Raw genomic sequence first — 13,080 nt, 5'->3', positions numbered from 1 at the left:
GAGTGTGATCCCCTTGTAGTTGGAGCACACACTCCGATCCCCTTGGTCAAAAAGGGGGCTCACCACCCCAGTCTCCCATTCCAGCAGCACTGTCCCCGGCATGTGTCCAACATCCACGCAATGCAGCAGAGGCGTGTCAGCTAGGACAGCCCTACAGCATCCTGAGCCTTGAAGAAATCTGGGTGGAGTTCATCCATGCCCAGGGCCCCACTGCTGAAGAGCTTTTTGACTGCTTAAGCAACTTCAGCCCTGGACCGCCTCCCTCAGGACGTGTTTGTAGCTCTGCAAGAGGTGGGAGTTGAAACTCCTTTTGACAGGGGACTCTGCCAGACGTTCCCAGCAGACCCTCACGTTACTTTTGGGTCTGCCAGGTCTGACCTTCATCCTCCCCCACCATAGGAGCCAGCTGACCGCCAGCCGATGATCAGTCGACAGCTCCACCCCTCTCTTCACCCAGGACACGCGGCTGCAAGTCCGACAAAATGACCACAAGGTCGATCAAAGAACTGTGGCCTTAGGTGTGTTAGTGCCAATTGCACATAGTGACACCTTTATGCCTGGTTATGGTTTTTGTTATGAACAATCCGTGATGAGCACAGAAGTCCTATAACAAAATACTGCATTGTTGCTGCCCACATGAGCGCTGAAGCTTCCCATTATAACGAGAGTCCCCGGTAGGAGTGCTCTCTTGGAGCCCTTCTCGGGACCCCAAGAAGAGTGGGTAAACTGAACTGTTGTTGGGCACATTGCCACAAACAATAGTCAGAAACCGTCCCCCCAACTGAATGCGGAGTGAGGCTACCCTCTCGTCCACCGAGTGGAACCCCAACATGCAGGCGCCAAGTCAATCAAGGCATATGCCCACACCTGCGTGGCGCCTCTCACCAGGGGCAACTCCAGAATTAAAAAAAGAGTCCAACCCCACTCGAGAGGCCTGGTTCCAGACCCCATGCTGTCCTAAGAGCTAGCTTCTGCAGCTGAGAATCGGACTGCCAAAGTTCTCCGCTCTGGCCACCGCCCGTCTCACACTGCACCCCACCCCCTTGGCCCTTCCTGTGTGCGGTGACCCCAGAAGAAATGTGCCAAGCCAAGCCCCATGGTTAAAAGCCCGGCCACCATGTGCTTGTCATGGAACCCCGCTCCTGGGCCTGTCTCCAGGTGGGGGCCCCTGGTGACCCATGTCCTGTCAAGCGCAAACTAGTTCCATTGTTTGTGTTCTTCATAAGGGTCTTTCGAGCCACCTGGGGACTTGTTGGCCTTGGGTGACCCTTCCAGGGGCATTAAACTCCTGACAACATACAGTAGGGCAAAAAAGCAACAGCCACCAAAAAAGCAAAAAAGCAACATTTAGACAGCCACCAATTGTGCAGGTTCTCCCACTTAAAAAGATGCGAGAGGCCTGTAATTTTCATCATAGGTACACTTCAACTAAGAGAGACAGAACGCAAAACAAAAATCCATAAAATCACAACATTTAATTTTTAAAAAAATCATTTGCAAATTATGGTGGAAAATAAGTATTTGGTCAAGAACAAACGTTAATCTCGATGCTTTGTTTTATATCCTTTGGTGGCAATGACACAGGTGAAACATTTTCTGTAAGTCTTCACAAGGTTTTCACACGCTGTTGCTGTGTGGCCCATTCCTCCATGGAGATCTCCTCTAGAGCAGTGATGTTTTGGGCTGTTGCTGGGCACCACAGATTTTCAACTTCCTCCAAATGCTTTCTATGGGGTTGAGATCTGGAGACTGGGTAGGCTGCTCCATGACCTTGAAATGCTTCTAACGAAGTCACTCCTTCGTTGCCCAAGCAGTGTGTTCGGGATTATTGTCTTGCTGAAAGGCCCAGTGACGATTCATCTTCAATGCTCCTGCTGATGGAAGGAGGTTTTCACTCAAAATTTCACGATACATGGCCCAACCTGCTTGAACCTGTCTCTTTACCTCTTTTCCACACTCCGTAGCTCTGGACTGTCGACCCCAAGTCCCTGGAATCCTCCAACTTCTTGGTCTCCACTCTTGCTGCGACTAACTTTCATTCCTCTCCTTTCCAGAACATATCTCCACCTCCAGATTTTCCTCAACCTGTTCTCTGCTCTCACTGCAGATCACAATGTCATCTGCAAACATCATGGTCCATGGAGATTCCTGTCTAACCTCATCTGTCAGCCTGTCCAACACCACTGCAAACAAGAAGGAGCCAAGAGCTGATCCCTGATGGAGTGCCCCCTCCACCCTGAACTTCTCTGTTATCCCCTATAGTACGCCGCACCACTGTCTCACAGCTAGCATACATGTCCTGCACCAGTCTAACGTACTTCTCTGCCACTCCAGATTTCCTCATACAATACCAGAGTTCCTCTCTTGGCACCCTGTCATATGCTTTTTGTAGGACTACAAAAACACAATGCCACTCCGTCTGACCTTCTCTGTACTTCTCTATTAGCATTCTCAACGCAAATACTGCATCTGTAGTACTCTTTCTAGGCATGAGGACATACTGCTGTTCACAAATGCTGACTTCTGCTATCAGTCTAGTTTACACTACTCTTTCCCATAACTTCATTTAATGGCTCATCAACTTTATCCTGTTGTACATCCTTTCCATGATTATTTCTGTGCCGCCACCCTGTATAGATCATTTTCTCCCTCCTTACTTTCCAACCGAGCATACAAGTCATCGTACGCCCATTATTTTGCCTTTGCTACCTCAATCTTTCCCTTACATTGTATCTCCCTGTATTCCTGTCTGTTCTCTTCAGTCCTCTCAGTATCCCACTTCTTTGCTAACCGCTTTCTCTGTATATACTCCTGCACTTCCTCATTCCACCACCAAGTCTCCTTATCTAGTTTCCTTCCAGATGACACACAAAGTACTCTCCTACCTGACTCCCTTATAACACTAGCTGTTGTTGTCCAATCTTCTGGAAGCTCACCCAGAGCCTTTCTCAACTCAACCTTGGAAACCATACAACACTCCTCCCTTTTCAGCTTCCACCACTTTGTCCTCTGTTCTGTCTTTGTCCTCTTGATCTTCCTTGTCACCAGAGTCCTGCTACAAACCAGTACCCTATGCTGTCTGGCTGCACTCTCACATACAACCACTTTGCAGTCACTGATCTCTTTCAGGTTACCTCGTCTACACAAGAAGTAGTCTATCTGCATGCTCCAACCTTCGCTCTTAAAAGTTACTCTATGTTCCTTTCTTTTCTGGGAAAAAGTGTTCACTACAGCCATTTCCAACCTTTTTGCAAAATATACCACCTCCTATCCTGTATACCAAATCTGCCCATCACTTCTTCATCCCCTCTATTGCCTACACCAACATGCCCATTGAAGTGTGCACCAATTACCAGGCTCTCATCTCTGGGGATATTCTGCATTACTTCATCTAGTTCATTCCAGAACTTCTCCCTCTCTTCTAACTCACATCTCACCTGTGGGGCATGGCCACTAATAACATTGAGAGTCACACCTTAAATTTCCAGTTTCAGACTCATAAGTCTATCTGACATTCTTTTTACCTCCAGTTTCTAACAAACTCCTCCTTCAAGATAACTCATACTCCATTTCTCTCCTTGTCAGTACCATGATAGTACAACTTAAAGCCTGCTTCTAAGCCTCCAGCCTTAATACCTTTCCACCTGGTCTCCTGGACACACAGTGTATCCACTTTCCTTCTCTGCATCATGTAGACCAACTCTCTTCCTTTTCCTGTCATAGTACCAATACTCAAAGACCTTACTCTCGGTCCTAGACTCTGCCCTTTCCTCTTGTCTCTCTGCTTCCAAACACGCCTTCCTCCTCTTAGTCTTTGACCTACAGTAGCCCAGTTTCCATTGGTTCTCTGTAGGTCATTCACACCTATGGCGGTCTTTGTTAACCCGGCCTTCGACTGATCCGGTATGATCTGGTTATTATGATTGATTTACATGTTTGGTTTTTGCAAAAGTGTTATGCCGGTTGCCCTTCCTGATGCAACCTTCTGCATTTATCTGGGCTTGGAAACTGCTCAGGGAGATACTTTCCCCTTGTCCCCCCGAGGTTGGCTCGGGGAGACACCTGCCCGTGCCGCCCTGAGGCTACATTTTCTGGATCATCCAAATGCTCTCTAGCACACTTCAGATGGGCCTGGACAAGCAGGGGGACACGTGTGGCACTGCAGGATTTGAGTCCCTGGCAGCATAGTGTGTTACTGATGGTAGCCTTTGTTACTTTGGTCCCAGCTCTCTGCAGGTCATTCACAAGGTCCCCCCATGTGGTTTTGGCATTTCTGCTCACCGTTCTTGTGATCATTTTGACCCCACAGGGTGAGATCTTGCATGGAGCCCCAGATCAAGGGAGATTATCAGTGGTCTGGTTTTTCTTCCATTTTCTAATAATTGCTTCCACAGTTGATTTCTCCACACCAAGCTGCTTACCTATTGCAGATTCAGTCTTCCCAGCCTGGTGCAGGTCTACATTTATGTTTCTGGTGTTCTTTGACAGCTCTTTGGTCTTGGCCATAGTGGAGTTTGGAGTGTGACTGTTTGAGGTTGTGGACAGGTGTCCTTTATTCTGATAACCAGTTCAGACAGGTGCCATTAATACAGGTAACATGTGGAGGATTAAGGCGGCTCTTACAAAAGAAGCTACACGTCTGAGACAGAAATTTTCCTTCTTTGTAGGTGACTACTTATTTTCCACCCTAATTTGCAAATAAATTCTTTAAAAATCAGATAATGTGATTTTATGGATTTTTGTTTCGCGTTCTGTCTCTCAAAGTTGAAGTGTACCCATGATGAAAATTACAGGCCTCTCTCATCTTTTTAAGTGGGAGAACCTGCACAATTGGTGGCTGTCTAAATACTTTTTTGCCCCACTGTAGCTCCCAGGATCACTGGGATGCGCAAACCACAGTAAGGCGGTAGCTCATGGAAGGGAGTACATAATAGTGAACAAAAAAAAAAAACAAAAACGCAAGATGTTGTTACTTAAAATTTAATTAGTGCTACTAATGTACTGTTATAAAGGCAATTTATTCAATGACTGAGAGGAAATCAATTGGCCAAGTAGTTGTATCAACTTAGTAACAAATCACAGGCCTCTCAGAGAAGCCTGTGTTGATTGCTCAATAGTATAAAAGCAAAATTCAAACTTTCTGGTGGGTTTTAAAGTCTTCCAGGCTGCAACATGTCCAATGCAGCGTTGTCCAACTGCTCCACGCACAAGCAGTTCTCTTAACGGCTCTCTTGGTCCCTTGCAGGTCTTGGTGCAGGGTTGCCAGCTGGATCGAATGGACCTGGATGAGTTCCTGCATCACATCTACCAGCAGCTCAGAGCGGTGGAGAGCAACATCGCAGAGGTCCTGCATCTTCAGCATGAACAGGCAAGTACACACAAATAGTAGTGACAAGGATAAAATGAGTTGAAATGGAACCCATTATAACCCATCTTATAGTTATTTTTTTTCCCCCATAAGTAATGTTACAGTGAACCTCCTCAGGTTTATCAATTATTTCATGAGACTTCTGCTTTTAAAATTCAGTATGTTTTTGCAACTGCTGCTTTGTATCCCTGCTTTGAAAACGCTTTAGATATGGCGTATGGGGTTCGGAGCATTTTAGCAGATCCCTCAAATAGGCCTTGACAACATTTGCAGTTAGCCACAAGGGATTGTGATAGGTCAGAGAACTCAGGTTCTCTACCCATCCTTGAAATTATATTATCTATCTACCAGATGGAGTGGAGGCTGAGTCACCATTGCTGACTTGTTAAGCCTGAATGCGACTAGTGCTCCCATTCCTATAGTGGTGATTTTGAATCTGTCTGACGATTGAGTTGGACATGGCACATAGATACATTCAAATTTGTGTTTCACATTTTAGACCACAGAGTTGGCCCAAAGCTCAGGTATCTACAGCAGTGTCCTAGATGACCCACCTCCCAGGAAGCAGGGGATCTCCATGGTGTCATCTGACATGGGGCTGGTCAGCATGGTGCGCCAGGGTATCTTGGCCCTTCAGTTGTTGCCCCCAAACTCCAGTGCAGGTAGGATGGGGTCAGGATGTTATCTTGTTTATGAACTTTGAGTCCCTTGCAGTTTAAGATTCACCTTCCCTGATTTCCCAACATCTGACTTTCTTTTGCTCCTTTGCGATTGACTCCCAGTGCCCCCTGAAAGCTGTTCCAACTTCTTGCTCCAGACTCTTTTACCTGTCTTAAAGATTCGTTATGAAATAATAAAGCAAGTTTAATTTCACTGCCAAGGTCATTGATGCAAACTAAAAGTAGTTTAAATCCTATTATATTATATAAGTTAAGCAGGTTAACTATACAAAGAATCCAAATGATAAGAAGAAATTCTGTGAACATAATGTACTTAAAATTCTAAAGCAGACACCCGAAACTCCCCGCAGCCCACGAGACAAGTTCATATCCATTATCAATGCAGGGTTTTCACAGGTCATTATAAATGCATTAATAGTCATTAAACAGATTTTGAAAAAATATAAGCTTTCAATAGCATTAAAAAGCATTAAAATCCATTTCTAGAGGTAGTACAATTCAAATACACATGATGGAAAAAAACATTGAAATTTATTTTGATTAGGCTCTAAAAGCATTTAAACATTTTGAGTGGAGTAGTGCGATGATCGGAAATGATTGAAAGACGGAGGCCTTCAATTGGCTATTGTTTACGACTGCTGTTCTGACAGTGCACAAAGTTACAACACCAGATGTTGAGGATGGCGAAAGAGCAGAGAACAGTGTTGTGTTGGGAAACTGGGAAAGTGTAATGTTCAACAAAAGTGGATGGATGAAAGACTATTCTGAGCCTGGTTAAAGTTCATCGGCAGAAAACTGGGTGAGGCATTTTTAACATGTGCAAAACAAAACTTATAAACTTGGACAATGGGCATCAACGTGGTTACATCAATCGCACATGCAATCAGAAGGTCGTAAGTCAGTGAATGGAAGGTAGCAGTTGACCGACAGATTTTTTTGCTTAGACCATCAAAGCAACTGCTCCTGTCACCAACACAACAGCTGCTGCTGTTCCAACCACTGCCCCTGCAACAGTGACTGGCTCCAGCAGTGCAGTGACAGGCAGGAGGACCAGCAACCTTTGGTGATGTGCTCTGGTGTCTGAACACTGAAGTGAAGCATCACTTGTATCCATTAAACGACAGTGTCTCTGACCTGTTTCAGGCAATGTTTCCTGACGCTGATATTGCTAAATCTTTCACATGCGGAAAGAACAAAAAAGATATTTTATAACATTTGGATTTACCCAACACTTTAGAAAAGAACTGATTTCCACAGTAGATGACCGAGGTACAACACTGTCAGAAAGTCCTGAGATGTTGTGGCTAACCTTATTGGGACTTTGCCAAATCATAAACCAACAGACACAGGAACATAGAACAGGTAGAAGACGACAAATGAAATAACATCATCTTATCATATGTTGCTGGTGTTTCTGAGAAACTCCAAGGGTGTTCATCAAACAACATATACCAGTACATTTTAAACCCCAAACACCCTGAAACAAAAACACCCAGGCATAAGATAGCAGTGGTGGGCTGTCGGCCTGCAAGACCTTCTCTGCTGGCGTAAAAAAAATATCTGAATCACAAACGTTGATTATATTTTGCTCATAGTGTTGATGACGCTGTTGCTTAAACCAATCAGATTTTGAGTTGGCAACATCAAAGCCTTCTAGCAGGCTACAGCAACGCCAGCGTATTCACACCCTCTGATTGCATAGTTAGAGAGTGGATAAGTGTATTAGCAAGGAGAAGCGTACTAGCCAGCTGCGTACAGAAATGTACTTGTTTAATATTGGTATTGTCAACCCACAATGGCTGCAGGAGGAGAAGAAATTGATTTAGTTACTAATATATTGTTAAAGCCATTTTCTTTTTGAAGAAAAGCTGGACATAGTAAAGACAGGTCAGGCAACTCCTAAGCTAGTGAACCTGTCACAACCAGGAAAAGGATTTGTCCGACATTTTCAAGCCACGAGCTACAACTGGTATCCCTGGCTCACAGGCTTTGAGGTACGCTTCAAAATTGTATTGCTGGGAGTGCTTGGAGCTGAAGCGCACGGATAATCTATATGACAGAATAATTGAACTCTTTTTGAGGAAAGAAAGGAGGATGGATTTTGTCTACAAATTATCAGAGTTTTTGGAGTGTAAAATGCTATTTTCCTAAGTAATACCGCAAGTTTATAAGGTGTTTTTTACATGTTGCAACTGTTTGCTATAAAGGCATTTATAGTGGCTACTGTCTGTTTTTGTGGCTCCCGCCATGGGACCGGACTTTGCTGTCCCGGTGTGTTCAGATTTCATTCAGGGAAAAATGTCATAATGGTCAGGAACTGATCAAGCAAGAATGGTTTATTCAAAGTCAGAAAATATACTTACGAGAAATCCCGGGCCAGATTGAATGTCAGCCCGAGAGGATTGTTCACCATCTCTGCCAGGTTCTGGCCCCGAGCCTAGGAGGCACGGTCATTTTATACCATCACCTCAACAGACGGGTTTAGTTCCTAAACCCGGACTTGTTTTTCACACTCTAGGAATTTGGGCACTTAGGGTATGGGGCTGTGCCTTGGACAAAGCCGCGCGGTGTGCGATCCATTATGCGCGATGGCTGTCAGTGAAAGAGTACAGAGTTGGGCGTCCCTTTGTTGTCACATGATGCGCTCCCACGGGTGAATTTTAACACCACACGAGTTATCTATCTGCGATGCATCTCTCTTTATACTGCATTTCTGCATAATAAGATGTTTTTTAAAGCCATAAACTAATTATTAGGGGGTGGATTGATTCGGAGCACTACTGAAGGCCTTGGTTTGAAATGCACGGCCCGCCACTGTAAGATAGAGAATGTGGTGTCTGCTGTCACTTGCCCTGAGAATTGTGTCTACATTGGAGAGACCAAACAACCTCTTGTAGGATTGTTCACAAAGTTCAATCAATGTGCTTCTTTAGTCCCATTGTCACTCAGAAGGTCATGTACATATGCACATATCTGCTACTGCAAAATTTATTACAGATGTAAATGATTGACATTATAAACAAATTTATCTTTAGTTGGACATGGGCATTACATTTGTTTAAAGTGGCATTAAATTAGATTAGCAGAAACCTGTAGAAACCCTGAAATGGCCCACCACTAAATCACACTCCACCACTCGTACCACTAATCGTAAGAAGCACTGTTACATCTGCCGACCAATGGTTACCAGTGACATTTAAGATGGTCCACGCTACAAACTGACCAAAAACAAAGAAACAACTTTTTGAAAACCAGGGCTTTCATAACAGACGAGGGGCTGAGAACTGGCTCGGTCCAAGGACAACCTCTCTAACCCCCTGAGCCACGCCGCCCCAGAAAACCTAAAATAAGATGACACAGACAAAAGCAAAAGAGTTTGAAAACAGCGTAATGTCTTGGGCAGATATGGTCACAAAAGCAAACGTTTCAGAGTAAAGTTGATGTGAATGCTATTTTTCCAATATTGCATTAGTAAAGTTCAGCCCGGCTATTTGGGAGCTATTTTTATCCATGGGAGCGTTCTTGAGGCGCTGCATGATACAAGTGCATGTCGTCTTCTGTCCAGACCAACTGCATGCACTTTTGAATTTAAGCCAGGGCAGAAATAATGTTGCATTTTGGAAAAGTGCAGCCACTGCTTTGGATGAAATCTTTATTCAATCAATGCATGCCAATACAGAGGAAAAGTATTACTAACCCTTATTTGAAGGAAGTATCTAAATGTGTAAATGACATGAAATGACCTCTGGATGTGTGTGAGATGAGCTTTTGGGAGACAACAAGGAAACCAGGGTCTCTTCATATTGCCAAACAATCACACACTATAAAGTGACTTTAGGACTGCTCAGTAATCCGTTTGGCGGTTGATGTGGAGAAAGCACCTATAAACATCTTGACAGAGCTGAAAGTACTTTGGTATAGCAGCACACGTTAGGCAAAGAATGTGTGTAGGTCCCGCATGGTTCATCCCTGAAACAATTAGCTCCTTAGCTCCTCCCACAAGCTGTTAGAAAGCACTGCATGTTTATCAGCACAAACCTGCGCGGCCAAGTTTTCTCTGCGACAAAGAACACAACCACATGCAGAAGTTGACTCTTCAATCCCTGAACATTTCTGAACTAGATGCCACGAAAGGTGTCAAGCATCTGGTTTGAACCAAATAGCATAAAGAGAGAAAACAAAAATAGTTTTATGCTTGTACAAGAGCAAGGACTTTCTTAGAAAGAAAGAAAATGAATAAATCCCATTTGGCCGACTATGTCTATACATTTTGTTGCATTAATAGTGGCATTTGTCCAAAATTCGGTTCCCTTTCAATTTCCTTTGTCCTCCAGCGTGAAACCTTTTTTTTGTCTTCGCTTTTGGCCAGAACAGAACACTAACGCATCGACGCACATCTGATCAAGCTGTCGAAATACGCGTCGACATTTGGCCTGAGGCTGAACTACCATTTGCTGTCAGTCAGACTGATTTTCAGAAGGGTCGGGGAGCTGGACTTTTTCCCCTTGCACTTGGTGATGAGGAAAAAAGTATCCAAACCTTAATTTAGCTAATTTCTGTTTCAGGTATAATAATAATTACAGATGGAGTGACAAGTGTTCCTGATGTGGCAGTGTGTGAAACGCTGCTGAATCAACTCAGGAGTGGAACCATTGCCTGTTCCTTTGTGCAGGTAAACCAAACCACCAAATTAATGACTGTTCAAGAGGTGCTCTCTGGTTAAATAATCATGATCCAGAACATGTGAAGCATTGGGTTCTTTCAAATTCCATTGCACCTGTCTCTCTTCAGGTGGGAGGTGCTTACTCCTATGACTGCAGTTTTGGCTACATCCCCAACGTAGAACTCATGAAGTTCATCTCATTAGCTACCTTTGGCTCCTACCTGCCCAGCTGTCCAGAACCAGATCTGAAGAGCCAAGAAATGAATGCATACCACAGGGCCTTCTTAACCTACTCTTTCCTCAAGACGCCGGAATCTATGAACTCTGAGTACTTCTGTGGTGAGGAAATGTCCTGAAAAAATATCCATGTAAATCCACGGTGGAACCAGAACCAGAGACATAAAAGACAATTAAGGAATAATTTCTTCTGAACTTTTTTGTCAAAGAAGATATACATGATGCCAGCCAATTCAATCAAAATTTTAAATTTCAGCACATTTTCTAATACACAAATGTTAATGATTAGTATACATTGGCACAATTGGAAATGGCCGCTCATGACCGCTGAGGATAATTTTTTACTTTTGAACTTGAAGGTTGGATTCTATGTGAGCCTTTCCTTCGATACAAATATAGACTTTGATTTTAATTACATCTAGAAGTGGTTTGCGCATTTGCAACATTCAGCTTAAACTCACTCTCAAGCAGTTCCAGAGCATCCTGTTCGTATTGTACTTTCTGCAACACCTCTCCAATTTTATCATCTGTCTGTTACCACTTTATCATTCGGCAGTTTCCCAGCACAAGCTTTTCAATGAGCACTTGGTGTCGGCCAGTGGGAACCCCGCTTTGGTGATGAGGAGGAAGAAACACACTGAGAAGGAAGTCCACGCCCATTTGATCAGTGTGGTGTCCGTGCGACTCAGAGAGGGCTACACGATCAGAGAGATCAGTCTCACCAAAGGTAAATCCCATCCATCCATCCATACATACATTTTCCCCCGCATATCCGGAGTCAGATCACGGGGGCAGCAGTTGGAGCAGGTGAGGCCCAGACCTCCCTCTCCCCTTCATATGGTTCAGCTCCTCTAGGGGGACCCAAAGGTGTTCCCAGGCCAGCCTGGAGACATAGTCTCTCCAGCGTGTCGTAGGTCTTCCCCGGTGTCTTCACACAGATACCGGGAGGCGTCCAGGACGCAGTCTGACCTCATGCCGGAGCCACCTCTTCTGACTCCTCTCTATGCGAACAAATAGCGGCTGTACTCCAAGCTCTTCCCAGATGACCAAACTTCTGACCCTATCTCTAAAGGAGAGTGTGGCCACCCTTCGGTGGAAACTAATTTTGACCACTTGTATTCGCAATCTCGTTCTTTCAGTCACTGCCCACAGCTCATGACCATAGGTTTACGTGGGAACGTAGATCAGCTGGTAAATTGACCCTCTTCACCCTGACAGACCGGTACAGAGTCCGCATCACTGCAGACGCCTCACCAATCTGCTTGTCGATCTCCCGCTCCATCCTTCCCTCACCCGTGAACAATACCCCGAGATACTTGAACTCCTCCACTTGGGGCAGGACTTCTTCCCTGACCTAGTGTGAGCATTCCACCAGTTCCTGGTTGAGCACCGTGATTTCGGATTGGGAGGTGCTGATCCTCATCCTGGCCGCTTCACACTCGGCCGCAAACCACTCCAGTGAGAGCTGGAGATCATGGCTTGACGAAGCCAACAGAACCACATCATCTGCAAAAAGCAGAGACTCGATCCTGCGGCCGCCAAACCGGATCCCCTCGATGCCCTGGCCGTGCCTAGAAATTCTGTCCATAAAAGTTATGACTGGAACCTGTGACAAAGGGCAGCCCTGGCGGATTCCAACTCTCAACGGAAACGGGTCCGTCTTACAACCGGCAATACCGACTTCACTCCGACACCGATCATACAGGGACCAAACAGCCTGTATGACGGAGTTTGGTACCCCGTACTCCCAGAGCAACCCTTACAGGATTTTACCACATGACATGGTCGAATACCTTCTCCAGATCCACATAACACATATAGACTGGTTGGGCAAACTCCCATGCCCCCTTGAGGACTCTGCCGAGTGTATAGAGCTGGTCCACTGTTCCACGACCAGGACGTTAACCACCCTGCTCCTCCTGCATCCAATGTTCAACGACCCGACGGACCCTCTTCTCCAGCACTGCTGAATAGACCTTACCAGGGAGGCTGATGAGTGTGATGCCTCTGTAGTTGGAGCACACCCTCTGATCCCCCTTGTTCAAAAAAGGGGGCTCATCACCCCGGTCTGGCAGTCCAGTGGCACTGTCCCTCACATCTACACAATGTGGCAGTGGTGTGTCATCCAGGAC

At 45.2% G+C, this 13,080-nt stretch overlaps 1 protein-coding gene across 1 annotated transcript in view; it reads left to right on the top strand.

The window, feature by feature from the left end:
- The window catches only part of szt2 (SZT2 subunit of KICSTOR complex), a 154,546-nt gene that overhangs the window by 6,415 nt on the left and 135,051 nt on the right, over window positions 1-13,080 (top strand). Inside the window, exons 5-9 of the mRNA XM_086146303.1 lie at window positions 5,246-5,374; window positions 5,868-6,030; window positions 10,614-10,720; window positions 10,840-11,050; window positions 11,505-11,675. Of these exons, the coding sequence (XP_086002429.1) occupies window positions 5,246-5,374; window positions 5,868-6,030; window positions 10,614-10,720; window positions 10,840-11,050; window positions 11,505-11,675 (781 nt within the window). The remainder of the gene's footprint in view (window positions 1-5,245; window positions 5,375-5,867; window positions 6,031-10,613; window positions 10,721-10,839; window positions 11,051-11,504; window positions 11,676-13,080) is intronic.

Source organism: Fistularia commersonii, chromosome 1 (assembly GCF_037954325.1).
Source record: "Fistularia commersonii isolate RoL2024-O1a breed Wild chromosome 1, RoL_Fcom_v1.0, whole genome shotgun sequence".
NCBI lineage: Eukaryota > Metazoa > Chordata > Actinopteri > Syngnathiformes > Fistulariidae > Fistularia > Fistularia commersonii.
Note: the sequence above shows the minus strand (reverse complement) of the source record. Positions and strands in the feature narration are given on the sequence as shown.